Below are 21,019 nucleotides of genomic sequence, written 5' to 3'. Positions count from 1 at the left end.
CCTGTTCTGTTTCTGTCGGAAATGTTTGACTGTTGCACGCTTTGACATCCGATTACTGAAAGAATTGTTCATTTGAGTCGGATCTTTTTAATGAACCGCATTGAACGGAATGTGGACGCATGTTACAATTATCGCAAATAAATAGTGCTTACAATGTTTACTGTTCTGTAAAAACATGTATATGATTGTGTAAAGTAAACATAACGTTTTCAATTATTTTAACTCGCCTCGTTCTGTTCAAAAGAACCGAGTCACAGAGCCAACTCAGATTTCCAATCGAGAACATTTCACTGTTGCACGCTCAATTACAAACCTTAGGTAGGTGGAGTTTACTTGTTTCGCAGATCTACAAACCATATTTGTACGTACCACACGTACCAATCTAAAATCACTATTATTTCAATATCGACTGTTGTGAATCTGAATCCTCCACGTGACTCTGAGCAACACGCGGGAACAAGAGCGAGAAATTCATAACATACACAAATATTTATTCTGTTTTTGTACAAGTTATTACGTTCTGTCTCCACAGGCTTCTTTGGACAAAGTAAGGATATTATTTGGATAAGAAGTAACCGTGAAAAAACCTTGACAGGACTATTTAAATGAATCGTATTAAGTCACTGTACTTGAATAACCTTATATTATTATCAATTATCTAATCAATTAATTGTCGTCTTCTGTTGTTTGTGATGTGAATGCTTCAACTGTAGTGTAAATACAAGTCAAAACTTTGTATAATTCAACAGAGTCGTCCACATTTCAAAGACTTTATATTACAAAGTTGTTATAAAGCTGTCGTAAAGAGTGATGTTATACGCATTTAGATAAACATCAGTGACTTTCAGACAGTTTGCTGAATTTTAGAGGAACTGTGTTGTATTTATAGGATTATGTTCACGTCTAAGCTGCTGACCCTGGTGCTGGTGGTCCAGCCCGGCCGGGTGTTGCTGGGCATGAAGAAAAGAGGCTTTGGAGCTGGAAAATGGAACGGCTTTGGAGGAAAAGTCCAGACTGGAGAGACCATAGAGCAAGCGGCCAGACGGTTAGAACAAACCACCCCAGTGGCACTGTGTGTGTGTGTGTGTGTGTGTGTGTGTGTGTGTGTGTGTGTGTGTGTGTGTGTGTGTGTGTGTGTGTGTGTGTGTGTGTGTTTGCAACATCTCCACATTTGAGTTTACGTTGAGGAAATTTTGTATTAATTAACACATATTGTTGTGGTTTTATTAATATTTTGAATTTTCTACCAGCTGAAGTAAAGCCATTTTATGTTTTATTTTATGTCAGTTGACCTTTTATTTCAAGTAATTATTTTGAATATATCTTCCTTTATTATACAATTCTTACTTTTTTTCGTGGTTTTGGGTTCTGCCAGTGCTACGTTGTTATCTCTGATATATTGCAATAGTTTTTAATATTCAGAATTTTCTTTACGATGAAATATTTATATTGTTTTATATCAGTACGTAATCTTTTTCATTTCAAGTAATGATTTTTAAGGTTTATATAAGATGTAAGATAAAGTTTTTGAATAAATTTTTTTTTATTGATTTGGGGTCTATATTCTACTATAACTAATGGTATAATAATAACATATGCAATATATTTTGCATATATATATTAGAATACAGATTCAAATAAAATAAACAGTGCTTTTATGATTTTCTTGATATAGTATTCAGGCACAGAACTTGAATAATTAAATGGAAAATATCACTGTATGGTCTTCATCATATTAATAATTAAATATAAATAAGCTTCGTAATCTAAAGCTTCAAACGTTATAATTTCTTGATCTTTTCTGCTTTCTTGAAATGCTTAAAAATAATCAAAGTTTTAAAAACTTGCAAACGATAAACTTTCACTAGATTGTGGATAAACGTTGCTATGATGAACTATTGTACCTGATCAACTATAATCATGACTGGAAATTGTACATGCTACGATGTGACTATGTACATTGTGGTATGTGTGGTTATGTACATTGCGATATCGATACTGAAACGATATATTGTGCAGCCCTATTAATAATGAACAATTATAATTATGTTTACAGGACAAAACATTACAAAAACACAGAACAAAAAATATCTAACAATACATTTTCTAAGAATTTTCTTATAGAGTGTATTATATTTTAGTTTTTACAAATGGTGATGAAACTGTACAGTAATTCCTTTATTTTGCATTTGAAAATGATGTTTATCAGACTAGTTTTGCTGTGCGTTTGCAGCATGTTTTGAACATACTGTAAAACCAGGACATTTCTAGGGACTGTCGCTGGAAAAGGAACATCTCTGGTAACCCTTTGTTAATATAATTATTATAATAACAAAATTACAACTAGGGCAGCACAATATACAGTTGAAGTCAGAATTATTAGCCCCCTTGTTTATTGTTTTCCCAGTTTCTGTTTAACGGAGAGAAAAATTTCTTCAACACATTTCTAAACATAATAGTTTTAATAACTCATTTCTAATAACTGATTTATTTTGTCTTTGCCATGATGACAGGAAATAATATTTTACTAGATATTTTTTAAGACACTTCTATACAGCTTAAAGTGACATTTAAAGGCGTAACTAGGTTCATTAGGCAGGTTTGGATAATTAGGCAAGTAATTGTATAACAATGGTTTGTTCTGTAGACTATCGGAAAAAAAATAAAGCTTAAAGGGGCTAATAATGTTGTCCTTAAAATGTTTTTTAAAAAAGTAAAAACTCCTTTTATTCTAGCCAAAATAAAACAATTAAGACTTTCTGTAGAAGAAAAAATATTATAGGAACTATTGTGAAAATTTCCTTGCTCTGTTAACATCTTTTGGGGAATATTTAAAAATGTAAAACAAATTCAAAGGGAGGCTAATAATTCTGACCTCAACTGTATATAAAAAATCACCAAAACATCGATATCGCAGAGAAGTGCAATGATTTTTATTAATTTTGATGTGCCAAGCATTTGAGTGCTGCATGCTTAGGTTGTTTATCTAAATCTGATCAATCATATGTGGCCATTACTAAACTAATGCCGGGAGACAAGAGAAAAAAAAATGACAAAAGCCATAAGAATCAGAATTTCAGCCGTTTTTACTTTTTTTTGTGGTGTTTTAAATTGCTGATAAAATAAAGCTTTTTAAAAGTAGTTATATCATTATCACAATACTCAACAACATTATTGCATACTTTCTAAGTATCATGCAGCCTTCATTACAATACCAATTCACAACAGCAGTTTTTTTTGCATGAAAGTATATTCATTCAGATCTTATCCTGCGTATGTTTTGCGCAGCGGATGCCCTTCCAGCCACAGCCCAGCACTGGGAAACACCCTATCACTCTTGCGTTCACACACATACACTACAGCTTAATCAATTCACCTATACCGCATGTCATTGGACTATGGGAGAAACCGGAGCACCCGGAGGATACCCACGTTAAAAACGAGGAGAACATGCAAAGTCCACACAGAAATGCCAGCTGACCCAGTGGGACTCGAATCAGTGACCTTCTTGTGGTGAGGCGACAGTGCTAACCAGTAAGCCACTGTGCCACCCATTAAAGCATTTTAATTTATGTAAAAATACAGTTAAGAATTACCTTCTTCATTAACCTCTTTAGGGATTTCATGTTTAGGTGTATCAATCAGTGTCTGTTTTCACTCCCTCAGAGCTACAGATCAAAGTTAAATGGATTGAACCTTGTAGTACCGATAAAGTTTAATATTATTTACTTGTCTTGAACTTAACAACGGTGTCAGTGATCGGTCATGGTCAATCTTCCCGCTTTTATTGGTTTCCCAACTGAAACAAAATGGTCTTTTTTTATTTGACAGGGAGCTGCTGGAGGAAAGTGGCCTCACTGTCGACACCCTCCACAAGATTGGAAACATCAAATTTGAGTTTATTGGGGAAACCGAACTAATGGATGTCCACATTTTTAGAGCTGACAACTATGAAGGAGAGCCAGCCGAATCAGACGGTAAAACAGCTCTATTGTCTGCTTTTTTTTTTTTTAGACATTTGATGAGGCTAAGGGTCTAATGATGGTTTGTTTTGTCTTTCAGAGATGAGGCCGCAGTGGTTCGACATTGATAAAATCCCTTTCAGCCAGATGTGGGCCGATGACATCTTGTGGTTTCCTCTGATGCTTCAGAAAAAGAGGTTTTTGGGGTATTTTAAGTTCCAGGGTCATGATGTAATAGTTGAGCATAAACTGGACGAGGTGGAGGACCTTTGAGTGGGGTTTTAAAGAGACAGTTCACTTAAAAATGAACATTGTGTCATCATTTACTCAATATCAAGTAAGTCCAAATGAAGTTATTTTTATTCTGTAGAATTAAAAAAAAAAGATATTCAGAACAATGTTGGAGACCGGTAACCATTGACCTCCATGGTAAGGAGAAAAATACTATAGAAGTCAGCATTCTTCAAAATATCTTCTTTTGTAGTCAACAGAAGAAAGTTCAATGGAATACGTGTAGGGAGAGTAAATTATGACAAAATGCTAATTCTTTGGATGAACATTTGCTTTAATACTGTTTTTGATGGATGTTACCACTGTATCAGTGGAAATTATCCAGCAAGATCTGATGTTCACACTACTGAGTATGTTTCATGGATATGGCCAAATATGTAATATGGCCAATATTTGCCTGATATCCAGTGCTGTATTTTGTATTAGCACATTCTTTTGATGTGAGAAGTTTCCATTGAAATCCACACATTCAAGAATCTGTATTCTGATACGGTTTGGTTTTACTTAATTCTTTGTCTTTTCTACAATTAGTAGTGTACTAAATAACAAAAAAAGAAATCGCATCGTTAACTTCGTCATTTACTAAATAAAACATCAGAAAATCCAGACAAAAAGTAGCTTCATTCAGTAGTATGGTGTATTTTTTTATGTCCATCTTTGTTCACACCTAAGTTACAAAAAATAAAAAAATATTGAGAGAAAAATTGTTTTTGTAGGGCTGCCTGTTATTGGAAAAATCAGACATTTTAGTATTTTGTTTTTCTGCAATAAATATTGTGATATACTGTATATACAATTAAACCATCGTCACCTTAAAATTATAAGGTTCTGTCTGCGTTCTGAATGATTTTGAGAAAATTGAGCTTCAAAGTTTTTGCATTCCATAGTAAACAGTATGTGTATAATATTTGTTTTTAAAATAAAAAATCTTAAAATTTAAACAACTTATAAAAAAAACATCCCATAATGTAAATAAGTTGTCATTTAATAAGAATATGTCAATAACCCAATTTTGACAAAAATGTCAGCTAGAACCTTATAATTCTAAGGTGACGAAATGACTAACTGCGATTTTTGAAATGTGTTATCCTATACAAAGTTACTTGTCAAATAAATTAACATGGAAGATTATTTTGAGTTAAAAGTTGCTATTTTCTAAGTCCCCCCCCACACACACCCTATAATAAATTACAAGCATAGATAAATACAAAAGAGCAAAGACAGAAGTGTGATAATATTAGTGTTTCATGGTTTTTGGGGTAGTCAAATAGTATTTAAACTACAGAATTTGAGTAATCAATGTAAAATAATAATGCAAAAGTCTTTAATGCATAAATAAATCGATAAAAGTATTCTTTAATTAAGAATACTAAATGTTGCGGATGTGCGATATTGATGATTAAACAATATATTGTGCAGCCCTAGTTTTTTGTTATCAGTCTTAAAATTGCATTACCAATGTATGTCAATCGAAAGCTTATTTGAAAAATAAAGAGTCAAAAAATCAAAAAAGAAATATTTTCTTTACCATTTATTTAGTTTATTAGTTGAATGTATCCCTGCCAATAACAGGTGTTTATTTCTTTCCAATTATTCATTTCTGTGTATTTATATATTATTCATACATTTATAATATTCTGCAACTTGCATTTACCATCAGTGCCAGCAGGTGGCAGAAATGAATATGCACCGCTCAACAAAACTGTTTTCATCTCTTCATTTGTTTACTTCATCAAACATACATTTAAACAGTCATTTGAGTTTTAGAGAATATTAGGCATAAAAAAGCAACAGCAATCTAAACACTGACTATACATGATGATATATTAAGCTTTTTTTTTCAGGCCGACATATAAAAATATGTCTGAAATAAAGTTCATGTAATAGCTTACTTTAAACCTTCACCCTCTCAGAAATAAATGAAAATACACCTCTGGTTTGTGTTTTTTAGAGCAGCTAATAGAAGTCAGTACTGTGGCAATGAATATTTTGGTTCGTTGTAGTTATATTGATTCACTTAAAGAGCCCATATTATACATGAAATAGGGTCATATCTTGGTTGTAAGGGTCTCCAACAACAGTTTAATATGCATGCAAGGTCAAAAAACACTTTCGTGGTCTTATAATCTGCATTCATTTTTACCTAATTATCCCAGCGACTCCTGTATGAATCGTCCAGTGATTCATTTGTTCCCAAACCCCTCCTTAGCGCGAAGCTAATCTGCGCTGATTGGACCAATGACAGTCTGTTGCGATTGGTCGACTGCCTTCAGTGAGAGAGTGAAAAGCCAAACAGCTAATCAGCAATATAAAAGTAATCACAGTTCATACACGCTCGATAGTGTAGGCGTGGATTTTAGCTGCCAGTGGGTCAATGTAAATACAGACTATGGACTTGAAAATTCAGACGATTAACTATTTCATTGAGCAAAAACTCCAAAAACAGTTGAGGAGATCTCCTAGCTTCTCACTCTGCTCTTTTCACAGACACACACACACACACACATATTGCACACACACACACACACACACACACACATATTGCACACACACACACGCACACACAGACACACACGCTACTCCTCGTCCACGGAGCTCCGTTAACAAAGCTGCACGCGTTGCGTTTTTAACGTGACTTTGCACGCGATAAGAGAATATAGCCAGTTAACCTGATACAGTACACGCGGTTACAAGTAACAAAACACAACTAAACACATTTGCAAGCTCGAGTCAACGAGGCAACTTTAATCGCACGTACTTACACTTGAGAAATGGAGGAAGAAAAATCCATCCTGACATCCATCAGTAAGTTACTCTTTACTGATCCTTCCTTTAACAAACGCTGATGAAGTATTCTTTGTAGCATGTAGCTTCCAGTAGTTTCCAGCTGCTTGGCTATAATGCTGAGGTTTCATCTTTGGGTAGAGACTCAATATATCCATCTGCAGTGTGACTTCAATCGACCGGCATGTTTGTGTGTGTGTGTGTGTGTGTGTGTGTGTTTGTGGGTGTCTGTGTGTGTGTGTGTGTGTGTGTGTCTGGGTTTCTGCGTCAGAGGGCGGGGCCTCAGGTTTGAAATCTCCCGGGTTTGCGCGTGCACGTGAATAACTTGGTTTCGTTTGTACGTCATGGCGAAACACCTAATGAATCGGTATCAAGGCGACTCGTTTGAAGCACTATGAGTCGACTCTTTTATAGATGAATCAACAGTTTTAAACACTGTACACTAACAGATTTAAGCCTCAGCTGGATACTTCACTTCACTTAGAGCTGTGTTACACACTACATGGAGGGGAATTTTCAAAAACCCATAATATGGGCTCTTTAAAAAGCCTAAAGATCCTCTGAATCCAGAATCGGTCTTAGCTAAGTGTCAAATCCAGTTCCTGGAGGGCCACAGCTCTGCACAGTTTAGTTCCAACCCTAATTAAACACATCTGATCAAACTAATTAGGTCCTTCAGGCTTGTTTGAAACCTACAGGTAAGCGTGTTGAAGCAGGGTTGGAACTAAACTGCAGAGCTGCGGCCCTCCGGGAACTGGACTTGACACCTGAAAAATTGATTTAGCTTTTTATTTCTCACATAAAATACAGATTCAAAATGTTCACTTTTAATCTGATGTTAACCAATAGTGTTACAATTTAATAAAGCCTTTCTATTTCATTTAAATGTGCTGCTTTTTTGTTGACACATTTTAAGATGCAAAAATGTTTGTAATGCACATTTTTGTTACAAATTACAGTCACTTTTTTCATCCGTGTTGAAACGTAAATGAAAGAAAGTATGGATTTCTTTGACACATTAGAATGAAAGTGAAATGTGAAACCAAAACAAAGCTGCAAATCAAACACACAACATATATCAGACTTGTAGAAACATCTTGACATCAGTTAAATCCCCAACCTAAAAACTAATACAGTGCATTTACAACCAATAACACAATCTATAGGCATTTTCTATATTTTTCATGTATACTAAACAGAACACTACAAAACACTATTAGACTAACTATTAGCCTGTCAGCTCACTTTATTTTGCACCTAAGATAGAGAAGTGATAAAAGTTTGTTTCCTCCTATTTAGATTAAGCTTCAAAACCACATCTCATCAGCTTTGCACACATGTAGACTAAAAACATTAATACAGTGTCTTTCTAAAATTAATAATAATAGCTTCAATGGTGGAAAAAAAACTGTTAAACCGACCACTACAATACCTATAAAATGACTGAAAAACATTCTGCTGAAGCATTGAAAATGATGAACTGGCCCACCTCAAGTCTGGACCTCAACCCAATTAAGCAAATTTTGCCATAGGAGGATAAACAGGACAGATCTATTGTACATTCAAAGGAAAGTGTCTGACTTGATTTACATAAGGCATTGGACAGCATTAGTGTTGAATATACTGAAACTATGCCAGGAGATGTGCCGCTATAATTGCTGCAAAACATATTTACATATTACAGTTAAAAGTGGATAAAAATGATACTTCATCTGATATCTGTTGTCCTCAGAACAACCACCTGCACATTTCGTCAACATTATGAAATGAAATCAAGTTTTGGAGACAAAAAAAGGTCTTCATTTTCAGATTCTGTCAGGAGTTCTAATAATTTTGGCCACCTTTGTATTTATTTTAGATGTCAGTTTGCTAAGTTCAACCTCTGTCAGGTTTTCTCCATAATTCTTATCCCAATTTTCTTTTCAAGAATGGCAGTGCTTTTATATAATTTTAACTGTACTAGTTCTCTATTGAAAATAGGCCAGAGTTCTTTGTCTTCTTTCAATTCTGAAGGCAGAGTTTATTTTGGGCTGAGAGGCGGAGAGCGTCCATTACCATCCCCAAAAAGACTTTTCAGCTTGGAATGCAGATCTTGCCACACCTCACCCATCTAGATCCAGAGCCAAATCAACAATAATTAGACATTCATTATGATCGGATGTGCAATATTTATAATCTACTACTGACTTTTTACCATTTTAAAATCTATTCAGCCTATCTCCTGAATCTGGCGGAAGAACTTTTAGCTTAGCTTAGCATAAACTATTGAATCAGATTAGACCGTTAGCATCTCGCTCAAAAATGAACAGATTTTTGCTAATTTTCCTATTTAAAAATATACTTCTATAGTTATATTGTGTACTAAGTTGCAAAAAGTTACTATTTTATTGGTTGTACGGCTTCTAGGAACTATTTTCTCATTGTGTAATAATCGAGGACCTTTTCAATGATATTACAAAACTTTAAATAATTTTGCCAGAATGAGAGTATAGTTCCTATCCATATCGACTTAGAAAATAGCAACTTTTAATTTTCTGTCTGCCCTAGTACACAATGTAACTAGAGAAGAGTCCAGCTCTGAGTGACACGCCAACAGTCTAATCTGATTCAATTATCTATGCTAAGCTAAGTTAAAACTGCTCCAACCAAATGGGCTGAAAGCATTCAATAGTGGTAAATCTCAACTGTTTAACTTTAGGACAACTGTAAAATAAGTATTTTCCAAAAAAAGATGTGTTCATAAAACACACAAATAGTAAATAAGCTGACCTCTTTGTGTCCCTGCACTTGTGAGTCCACAAATGATGCGAGGATGTGTGATGTAATGGGCAGGTATGTGAAGATCAGCTGGCTCTCCTGGTGCAGGCAGAACAGGGAGAAGTAGTTGCGTAACTCCATGGCCTGAATAGCGTTTTCTTGCTGTCGTGAGTCAAAAATCGAAGAGAGGTCACATTACAGTTATCATCATCATCGTCATCATCTCTGTTACTCGCTCATTATGAGCCACCCTGCTGGTTAAAAACACTGAATCATGTCACGCTATGAAAGGTTAAATAGAAACTGTGCTGCGTGGCTCACATGATTTTGCCTGGCATTAAAATCACTCAAGCCCAAGGGAGTCCTTCTTTTTTTCTCTCATATTCTCCATCTGGTCAGGCTTTAAGCATGAAAAAGATGAGGGCCTCTATAAAAGTAAAATAATTCAGTTCATAGCTCACATTTTGATAATTTGACAAATGTGGAAAACCAAACAATTGCTGGTCCCCAATGCCCTATAGTATGAAAAAGTCATTAGGAACCAAACATTTAGTTACCCACATTCTTCAAAATATCTTTTTTTTTGTGCTTTGTAGCAGAAAGAAATTTGCTCAGAGTTGAAACAATGTAGGCTGTTGAGTTTTGGGGTGAGCGATCATTTTAAATGCAAATGTATTCAATAAGCCAAATTTATAGACATAATAATATTTGTTGCAAGGACTTAATTGATGGCTGATTAAAATACTTTGTGTTAATCGTGCAATGAAATTACATTGTCTAATAGTTACACTAACAGTTGATCTCTTTAATTTACACAACACCTAATTTAAAATAATTTATGTGAACAGAAGTGTTCTCAAAAAGTTCATATTCAGTCACAGAATGAGTTGACTTCATTAAAAAAATATATATATATATTGAAATTGATTTATACTTCATCCGATGTTTAAACTATATTTTTCAAATAAGATAAATGAAATGCTATCATAACTGACAAATTGTCAACTAATGATGATGTTGTTATATTATCTATATGATCTCTGTTATGATCTGTAGTCAATACCATGTGTTTTTTCAAAGACGATGCTTTTGATAAACTAGAATGCATTTTGATCAGAAATACAATAAAATATTAATGTCGTGCAGTATCTTTCCAAGTTGAAATAACAGCTTTTTATTTTGATACATTTTACAAGGTCATTATTATTATTTTTTTTTGCGTTAGTGTCACATGATCTTTATAAATCATTATAATATGCAGATTTGCTGTTTAATAACAGTTTCTGATTATTACTCTTGTTGAAAATAATATTGTTTTGTGGGTCATTTGATGAACAGAACAACATTTATGTGAAACTTAAATCTGCTTTAACATTATAATTGCATCTATGGTTACTTTTAATAACCTTAATGAGTACTTTCTTTGCTCAATTAAAAAAAAATGCTACTAATACATACACACACACACACACACACATTTTAAAAATTCACATTTTACAGTATATAAATACTCTTTCATACATTTGTAGATCATAACCACAGGTACAGCACCATTATGGTAAAAAGTAGCCTAACTATTAGTGGTGTAATGGATCACAAATCTCATGGTTCGGATCACTTTATGGTTCTTTAGTCACAGATCGGACCATTTTTCGGATCAGCCAAAAAGGGTAAGAGACAAATGTAATTTGCTTTCCATTTATAACAAAATCAGCTCTGCAAGAAACAATTTTTTTAACGAACAGAACTTAGAACCTGTAATTTTATAAAAAATAAAATGAAGAAATAATCAGCTGAATAAAAATAAATAGTAAAATATTCAGTACTGTTAAAAATTCACTGTTGCTACTGCTGTTGCTGATAACATTAAATCTAACATTTTAATTTATACAACCCATATTTATTAAATCCTTTCATGCATGTGATTTGAATGACATAAGAGGCGATCTCTCTGTCATCATTACAAATTAATGATTAATCTGCAAGTAAAAACAATGTATTAATCCGCAGGTCACGTGTGTTTCATGGGTTGTAATCCGTAAAAATCACAAATCAATCGTGATCCGTTTTACCCTTACTAACTGTTTCTGTAATATTTTATTTGAAAACAGTAACATGAAGTAGGCCTGCACGATGTTGGGAAAAACTGATATTGTGATATTTAATTTTTCTGCAAAAATATTGTGATGTGAATACAGTTTTACAAGATAGTTTTAATACCAGTATTTAACACTTTTTTTTTTAAAGGGAGTCTAAGAGTATTCAAATACAGAAATTAAATAAATGCAAAAACAATGCTATTTTTACTTTGATTTGTCTCGTTTCTAGTCCAAATGACAAAAAAATCTTAGATGGAGTAAAATAATTGTTTTGTTTTCAACTTCAGAAAAAAATAAGGCAAAATGAAGAGTTTTACCTTAAAGCAAGCAAAGTTATCTTCCTGTGGGGGAAGTGAAATAATCTTGCTTTCGCTTTGAAATGTAGATATTTGGACTAGAAACAAAACAAAAATTTTATGTACTTTTTTATGGCAAAAATCATATGAATTCCATATAAATACAGTAATTAAATACAATTCTATAGCTCCTGGTCTACTGTAATCCAGACTCAACATTGCAGATCTTGCGATTTGACTGTTGTGGATGTACACATTGTGATATCAACTCTGAAATCATATATTGTGCAGCCCTAACCTGAAGACATTCAGTTTAAGTACAAATGCAGTTGTTGAGAGAATGTTCAATCTCTGATTAAATTTCTTTTTAAACTAGTTTAAATTGCATACCTAAGTGATTTGTACTGGAGAACTCCCTAGATCTCGCTTTCTCTCACAATCTTTTCTTTTGAGCTTAGCTTTTGGTGTTTAACGTGTATTCATCTTGCAAAACAGATTGCTAAACCTTATGTGTTTGGCAGTGACACCTCAAAAAAAAAATATGTTGCGGTCTGGAGCTCTGGCAGACTACTATCGAACCAGCAACTTTCTTGCCGTGAGGTGACAGTGCTACTCACTTCACCACGATGCCACCCTTGCTTATTTTTTTATTTGATATAATTGCATTTTCTTGGCATTGTAACCATATGATTGAAAAATATTTATATAAGATTATTAGTGGAATATTTAATACATCTTTATTTGACCTTAAAGCATATCAGCTTCTGTGCTCGGAACCACTGCACTACATATCAAGGAAACAAGTCTCTCCAAAGAGCCAAAGATCTTCATTCAGATGCCTGCAGCTGCCCAGGGGGGCTTTGGAGAGACAAATCTTGCTCAAGGGCTTTGGTTTCAAGAGCTTAAGATCAATTTCAGCTACTAAATTAAAGGATGAATCAGTGACTCTCAAGCTACTGGTCGCTACATTTCCCCTTCAGGATATTTTACCTCACCAGCAGCTGTCTCTTCATGTGTGTATGAGCGAGTGTTTAATGTGTACCTCACATTTTACAATGTTGGGACCAAAAGTTCCCTCAGGTATAGCAATACCAGTCAGTTTTGACCTTATGGATAATGGAAGGAAAATGGCTCACAAATCACACATAAAGATGTATTTTTAAACTAAAAATGCACAATGCTACTTATGAGAGTTGGTTTTAGCAGGATAGAATATACATTATTGTTGTATGAATTCATGTTAGTTAATGTGTTCACTAACATGAACAAACACTGTATAATGCATTTACTACAGTATTTTTGACTATGGTAGTTAATGAAAATAATTGTTCTTTTCCAGCAAGCATTTTTTTGTTTTTAATAGATGTCTAATAGACATAAACATAGTCGTCTTGGCTAAAACAAGGCTAAATTTAGGCTGTCAGTGAAAATCTAATAGACATCTAAAGCCGCCTTTCCACTGCACACAACATTTGGACAGGACTGTCGGAATACCCCCTTGTGGTAGTCACACAGAATTTTCAGTTCTGACGTGCGCAATGGGAGAGAAGCTGTTCCCGAAGTGTCCGAAAAAAAGGAGTGCAAAAGCAAGAGCTTTACACTATGATTAAATTAATGAATAAATACTAGAACTCATAGACCACTAAAAAATATTGGAAGCAACATAAAAAAATATTTTTATTACTTTATTACATACATTTATGAATAGAAATTGTTTAATTTTTTATGTAGTCTTTGTCTGATTAAAAAAATAACCAAAAAAACATTTTTTTTTCGTCTCGTGCACACGGACCTTCTTGGACAACACTGGAATACATCACATCCGGACGGCCAGTTGCATACGGTCTAGTCCCAGGAGTTCAAATATTTCAACTGATACGCAGCTCAATTCGGATCCGAACTTTCCACATACGAAGATTATCGGAACTCGGCTCTCGGACTACTTTCCATGGGAAATTAATGACTTCTGGTCTGTCGTTTGTCGTGTGCAGTGGAAAGGAGGCTTAACCATGGGTAAAAACCATAGACTTCAAAATATATGAATGTAGTATTCGTGACGTCAGCCATAGGTTTCTGAAAAATGCAAAAGAAGCTACCAGTAGACATAGCCAACTGTCATAATTTTGTTTGAGTGTTATCACACCGACCGGGAGATACCAAATAAGGGTAAAGAGACGGAGCTACAGACACCTGCTAGCATTTTGCTTAGACAGGCTTTTCTTTGGCAGAAACGCTTAATATGTTGTTACCTGCGACTTGTTTGTGTTCTGACCATATAAGCTTGGTTGTATACTCCTTAAACAAAGTGTTTAGACTTTAAAAATAATAATAAAATAACTGTTGTAATACATTGAGCCACTAAGCATTGTTCTTATGACGTTTTTCTACAGGGGGAAATTACTTCCAGGCACTTCAAATATAGTATGTGTTAATAAATGGAAGACTATTTATGAAATCCAGGCATAACACTGTATGACAGGGCTATTCAATTAGTTTGTCGGGGGCCGGTTCATGAAAAGCATCTCAAACGAAGGGCCGGACAGTTATGACTTACTATATGAGTGATAACACAACTGCATATAGGAGCCTATATGCTGTATTTTTCCTTAAGACACCCACGTTGCCTTTTTCTACATTAAAATGTTACTATATTGTATTTTGAAACTACAGTAACAATAAACAATAAACTATCAGTGTATTGTACAATAGACTTTTTTTTTACAAACATTCAAATGTTGTATTTCAGAGCAACAAAAGCGGTGCATTGCTGAAGTAGGCTTCTTCTACATTTAGACACATTCATATGTTATGTTTTGAAATGTATAACAATTAGGGATGCAACAATTATAGATTTTGGTTGTACGATTATGCAGTCTGAAGAATAATCATGGTTTCAGGGTTATCACGTCTAATGTAAATTCAAGCTTTATATTGGGTAAGTAACTATTTAGATGAACTCTTGTTGCCATCTGCATTCATGCATACATAATCATTTTAATAATAGTACGTCTAACTTTTGTTTATATTGCACTGAAAGGCACGCACAACTCTCACCGAAAGATGTTTTCTACTGCGTGCCCCTGAAAGACACAAGCCTGTTGCTCCGCTTGCGCCTGCATATTGTCATATTTTTTTACATTAGAAATAACAAACTTATAAGCGGTAAAGATGTGATATGGGAACGGCCGCTGCTATAGTTAATCCGGTGTGTGTGGGTATTAGCCTCGGTGTACATACTTGGAACTTTAAACTAGCGCACAGTTGGCAACTTGGCATAACTTTGTTTAATTACAGCAGTTTTTTTTTTGTTCCGTGCAACAGAAATGTGGCTTAGAAGCCTTTACGATTAATTAACTGTGACAAATTAAAGGGCAGTAAATAGTGGCTAAATATCGGCTAATCGTTGCATCTCTATTGATGATATCAATGCATAGTACAAAAGGCCTTTTCTATAAACAGATCCAAATGTTTTCGGCTGCCCACGTCACATCACGCTCTTTGCAGCCCTTAACTGCAGCTCCTGCTGTATTGAACAGACGCTTATCACTTCATAATTATAGCGGCTGTTTTTCAACTAAATTTATTTTTGATGTCTTGGTCACACTATTTGGAGGGCCGGAACAAATTGCCTTGGCGGCCGGGTTCGTTGTCAGTATGACACTTTAGATGGCTGTTCTAAAAACTACAGCTAATTAATCTGTCAGATTATGTAGTGCATTACAGGTCTAAAGAAAATGTTAAAAATATAAATGATCTTAAATAAAACTAATACATTTATAAAGATGGCATAAGTATATAATTTCACTCACCTGGGAAATGAAGGCCACATGAATGGTTTGTGAACACAATTAAGTGCACACAGCATGCCATATCATCTGATAATGGTAGGATAAAATTCCAAAAAGCAACTGACTGTGTAGCTACATAAAACAACACAAAAATACGATGTACGTATATGCCGAGTTTAGCGGCTAATCAGCCAAAATCAGCTGAGGTAAAGTGACGGCCACCAGCAAGACCTAGCTGTCACTCAAGTGGCCACGCCCTTTATTATGCAGATTTAATACAACCTAATATAAAGGAAACTGATGATTTATTACAAAACTCACCCCCCTAACAGTTGTCATGAAGGGTAACATTAGCTATATGAACCAAAATCGTTCTTTGCACCAGGCTGTAAACACCTTTTTTTTCTGCTGTAACGTTGGCCATTTTAACAGTGGGCTCAATAGAAATTTGCTCTATTATGGAACCAGGACTAGCGGAATTTCGATATATTGCAGTTTCAGTTCCGTATTAGCTTCATAAGGGATGACTACAGCTATAAACTCTGTCTAATCTGTCTGTTTATACTAGTCTAGTTTTGGGCTGTTTTTAGATGTCTATTAGATTTTCACTGACAGCCCAAGTTTAAACTTGTTTTAGCCAAGCTGTCTACATTTAAATGTCTATTAGACGTCTATTAAATATAAAATAGTTTGCTGGGTTGTTAGTTCACGTTAACTGGAGGTACATTCACTAATGCTAACAAGCAATTTAGATCTTAATAATGCATTAGTAAATGTTAAATTAGGAATAATAAATGCTGTACAAGTGTTGCTCATAATTATATGTTAGTAAATGAAACCTGATTGTAAAGTGTGACTAAAACTCATCAATTGAAAGTCTCTAAAAAGATAGCTGTTCAAGTCTGTTTGTGTGTGTGTGTGGTCTGACCTGGACGATGCGGGACTCCAGCTGTTCAACAGAGAGCTGTTCTTTAGGCTGTACGGTGGCACTCATAATTTGCCTCTTCATGATGCCATATTTTTGCAGCGCTCGCTGGTGATCGTGCAAAACCCCTTTCTCATGCCGTTCACACAAGTCCTAAAAGACAACACAAGTGCATGCTTAGAAAAACACACACTAGTGGTAAACTTAAATTTGCATTTATTTCGGTGTGCATTTGAGCGACATTGGTTTGAATCCAACCTTTAGTATTTTCTGTTCTCCTGTTTTGATGTAGCTTAATAGAAAAAACTGGCTAGTTTTGAAATGTCCTCCCAAAGCATGCCGAAATTAGGAAAACTACTAGTTAAAACTACTAGTTAGTTTGGTATGATTTCTTTATTCTTTTTTCAAAAGAAGTGTCTGTTGCTAACAAATGCTGCATTTATTTAAACAGGAATATTGTAAAATAGTAGTAAATAATAGTACTGTTTTTCAATTGACATATTTTAATACTGTATTTATATCTGTCATGTGTCACAGCTTAATTTTCAGAAACTGTTAATGCATATATTTTTTTTTCTGGTAAACATAAATACATAATAAAAGTCTTTACTTTCATTTTGGATCAATTGTATACATCCTTGTTCAGTGTTTTTGTTTTGTTTTACATTTGTAGCTTTTTGTCCAAATAAAGCATACAAATAAATACAAAATGTCAAATAAGATCAAAATATGCATACCTGACTTCAAATTATACATAGTATGGAACATGCGAGTTCGATACCATGGGCTAATCTGGTTACAGAATCACGTCAAACTCCTTGACACCTTTGCTTAAATAATCAGACCAAGAAAGAATCTTCTCCAAGGATGGGTGTGTGAAACTACAATAGGCATTTGCATTTAGTGGTATGTTAGATCTGGGAGTTACTGCCTATAGGGAACAAATTGTCATTTAAATAGAAGCCCCCTAGATGGACACACACCCTTAGCAGTGGGTCAATAGATACCTGGAGTTATAAAATTTTACCTAGATTATGCTTATTTCTATGAGAACGAGACTCTTGTACCAGTCCCACTGAGACATTTCAAATGATATCAAACATGATAGATAAAGTCACTTGCATTGATATAGAACATTCATACTTTGAGATGACCATTCTTTGTGAGATGGATGAAGGGAAAGGAGAGTCGGAGAGAAACGAAGGAATGAGCTTTTCCTGCATTCTCACTCTATATGGTGCGAAGGCAAATGTTTCTATGTTTATACACTGTTTGTATTATCCATATGTGAATGCAGTAGAGTTGTGAACATACGCTGGTCTCACGGTTTGGTTCGGTTATGATTATCATGCCATCGATTAGGTTCAATTCGATATCTCGGTGCATTGACGATGCTTTCCATACACAGTTTTATATTTTCTTTACATCATAGTAATTCTTGAATTAAAATGTGTAAATATATTTATATACTCTTTGTAATACAATTTTGTCCTTTAATACAAACAGTCAGATTTATAAACTGTACCTTTAAACTACATGAGCATTTATAGCAAATAAACAAAAATAAATATCCCGGTCGCTTTCTGAGCCTAGTCTACCAAGTTCTGTCTTACACCCCTTTGATTGGTCACGCGCTCAACGAAAGGGCTGCGATTGGCCCTGCCCGTGCTGGCGCTCTTCATAGATGAGTAATAAACGGCAGCGGCGATCACATCTGATTCATGATAGACACGGTGGAGAAAACTCTGCAGACACACGCTAGTGTCTGGATCCAGAAGTATCGCTGTAACAGCCAAGAGGAAAGTAAAAGTCATGCCAGCAGGTCAAACGGCCACAATGGGAAAAGAAATGGAGTTTACTTTCATTTTCTCAATCGCAGTGAAATAGGGGCCTCTGCTCTAAGTGTCAGTGAAAGACTGTTTAGCAAACAAATACGCAATGTAATTGTGCACAGTTTCTGCGTTTTTAAGAAGTTAGAGCATTATAAATACTCGCGCTCGCCTCCCTCGCCATTGTAAGCTACGGCGACATTGTGCATATGAGATAAATGGCATCAGTACATAATAACCGGTTATGAATATTACTGAAAAAATACAGAATTGTCCGCGTCGGCATCACGGTGCACCAAAAAAACTATTAATTTTGACACCCCAAGAATGCAGACGTGAAGTATCTGAGATTTATTCAATCTTACAGTATATTATATATATATATATATATATATATATATATATATATATATATATATATATATATATATATATATTTACATTTACATTTAGTCATTTAGCAGACGCTTTTATTCAAAGCGACTTACAAATGAGGACAATCTATATATATATATATATATATATATATTATACAATACACTAAATGTTTCTTAGGCACTGAATCAGCCCGTTTCAGAAGAACTGAAGTAATGATGCTGACTATTCAGTAGTAAATGACAAATAACAAATCTTTACAGAAGAAAACCAAAAATGATGTTTTACTCAACCACAATAACTTGTAAATCCAGTGTAGAAGGAACATCCTCAAATATCCTCAATATTTCAGTCTTTTGACCATAATCTTTTAACACACCCCTAAAATTTACATTAAACTTGGTTCCCAGTAAATTTACAAGCCTGCAAAGCAAAATGTCTTGTAATGGCTGTGGTGAAATATTACAGCACATCAATACTCACCCTGTACGACTGCAGCAAGTCCAGGAACAGATCCAGTTTTTCCACCACCTCATCCTCCTCTCTTCTGCCCTGAATGAAATAAACAAAAATGAGATTCCCAAGCAGCAGAATGCGACCGGTTCTTGTGGTATGAGCGTCACAGTACCTGTCGGGCAGCTTTTTCAGACAGTGCAGAAAAGTCAACAGAGAGGCCTTTGACCGAGTGCCTGAGAGCAGACCAGGGGTTCCTGCCAGACACCAGGATGGGCACAGGGGACTCATCTGACCCCAAAGAGCTAGAGAGGACAGAGATTCAAGCTCTCACATCAATTAAGATTACAGTTGTGTAATGTTACATGTAGTGTTGTTTGTAGGAGAGAATGAGCAGTCAAATAGTTACTGTCACAAAATTAACCCCCCTGCAGGGGTCATTTTAAATCATGATATTAATAACTATTTATGTATAGGTCTTAAATTTAAAAAAAAAATTAAGTAGAAACAAACTTTACTATAAGAGTATAAAAATAAGCACATCATTTATATAAATATCTATAAATTAATAAGAAAATACATTCTTAGTCCGTTTATTAATCAGGGGTCACCACAGCGGACTGAACCGCTAACCTATCCAGTATATGTTTTAGGCAGCCGATGCACTTCTAGCAACAACCCATCACTGGGAAACATCCATACACACTCAATCACACACATACACTACGGACAATTTAGCTTACCCAATTCACCTGTACCATATATGTTTAAACTGTGGGGGAAATCGGAGCACCCGGAGGAAACCCACGCGAACATGGGGAGAACATACAAACTCCACACAGAAATGTCAACTGACCCAGCCAAGGCTCAAACCAGTGACCTTCTTGCTGTGAGGTGATTGTGCTACCCGCTGTGCCACCGTGACGCCTGAATAAGAATATAATATAAATATATGCACAATTTGATTTATATATTGCATTTATTTAATTATATATATATATATATATATATATATATATATATATATATATATATATATATATATATATATATATATATATAGTAAGTAGTCCATTTGGAAGATAATTTTATCCAAAAGTGACACTAATTCAAGATACTTTCTCTGTTTTACCTTTAATTTTGCCTTATAAAACATTCAAGAATTAAATGAAATTTGCCCATACTGTAGAAGAGGCTAAACAATAATCGTCAAAGTCTTGTCACCAAAGACAATACACAAAAATAAAAGTTTTGACACTTAGATTCTGATTAGAAAGAAAATGTAGTAACACTTTACTTGAAGGGGTGTTCATAAGACTGACATGAAACCTTTATAACCATGTCATGGAGGTGAATGTTATTATATGCATGCTTATGACAACTGTTATCAAGTGTCATTTGCTTGGTTATGTCATTTTAAATGCAAGATGACATTGTTATGACAACTTGACATTACAAAG

The 21,019-nt window shown here is 34.6% G+C and overlaps 2 protein-coding genes across 3 annotated transcripts in view; one reads left to right on the top strand and one right to left on the bottom strand.

Annotated features, from left to right (window-relative positions):
* Positions 1–14: 14 nt before the first annotated feature.
* Positions 15–4,867, top strand: nudt1 (nudix (nucleoside diphosphate linked moiety X)-type motif 1). Of its 2 annotated transcripts, none has more exons than XM_073938479.1 (4): positions 15–318; positions 890–1,045; positions 3,832–3,977; positions 4,063–4,867. In XM_073938479.1, exons 2-4 carry the CDS (start codon positions 894–896, stop codon positions 4,233–4,235), a joined length of 471 nt encoding a protein of 156 aa, XP_073794580.1. In that variant the 5' UTR covers positions 15–318; positions 890–893; the 3' UTR covers positions 4,236–4,867.
* A 3,091-nt stretch (positions 4,868–7,958) lies between these two features.
* snx8a (sorting nexin 8a) overlaps positions 7,959–21,019 on the bottom strand; it is a 31,597-nt gene continuing 18,536 nt past the window's right edge. Inside the window, 5 exon segments of the mRNA NM_001326490.1 lie at positions 7,959–9,147; positions 9,807–9,956; positions 16,906–17,055; positions 19,590–19,658; positions 19,735–19,864. Coding sequence (NP_001313419.1) covers positions 9,058–9,147; positions 9,807–9,956; positions 16,906–17,055; positions 19,590–19,658; positions 19,735–19,864 — 589 coding nt within the window. The 3' untranslated portion in view covers positions 7,959–9,057.

The sequence above is a fragment of the Danio rerio genome, chromosome 3 (assembly GCF_049306965.1).
Source record: "Danio rerio strain Tuebingen ecotype United States chromosome 3, GRCz12tu, whole genome shotgun sequence".
Classification (NCBI taxonomy): Eukaryota; Metazoa; Chordata; class Actinopteri; order Cypriniformes; family Danionidae; genus Danio; species Danio rerio.
This window is presented reverse-complemented; position numbering and strand designations above follow the sequence as displayed.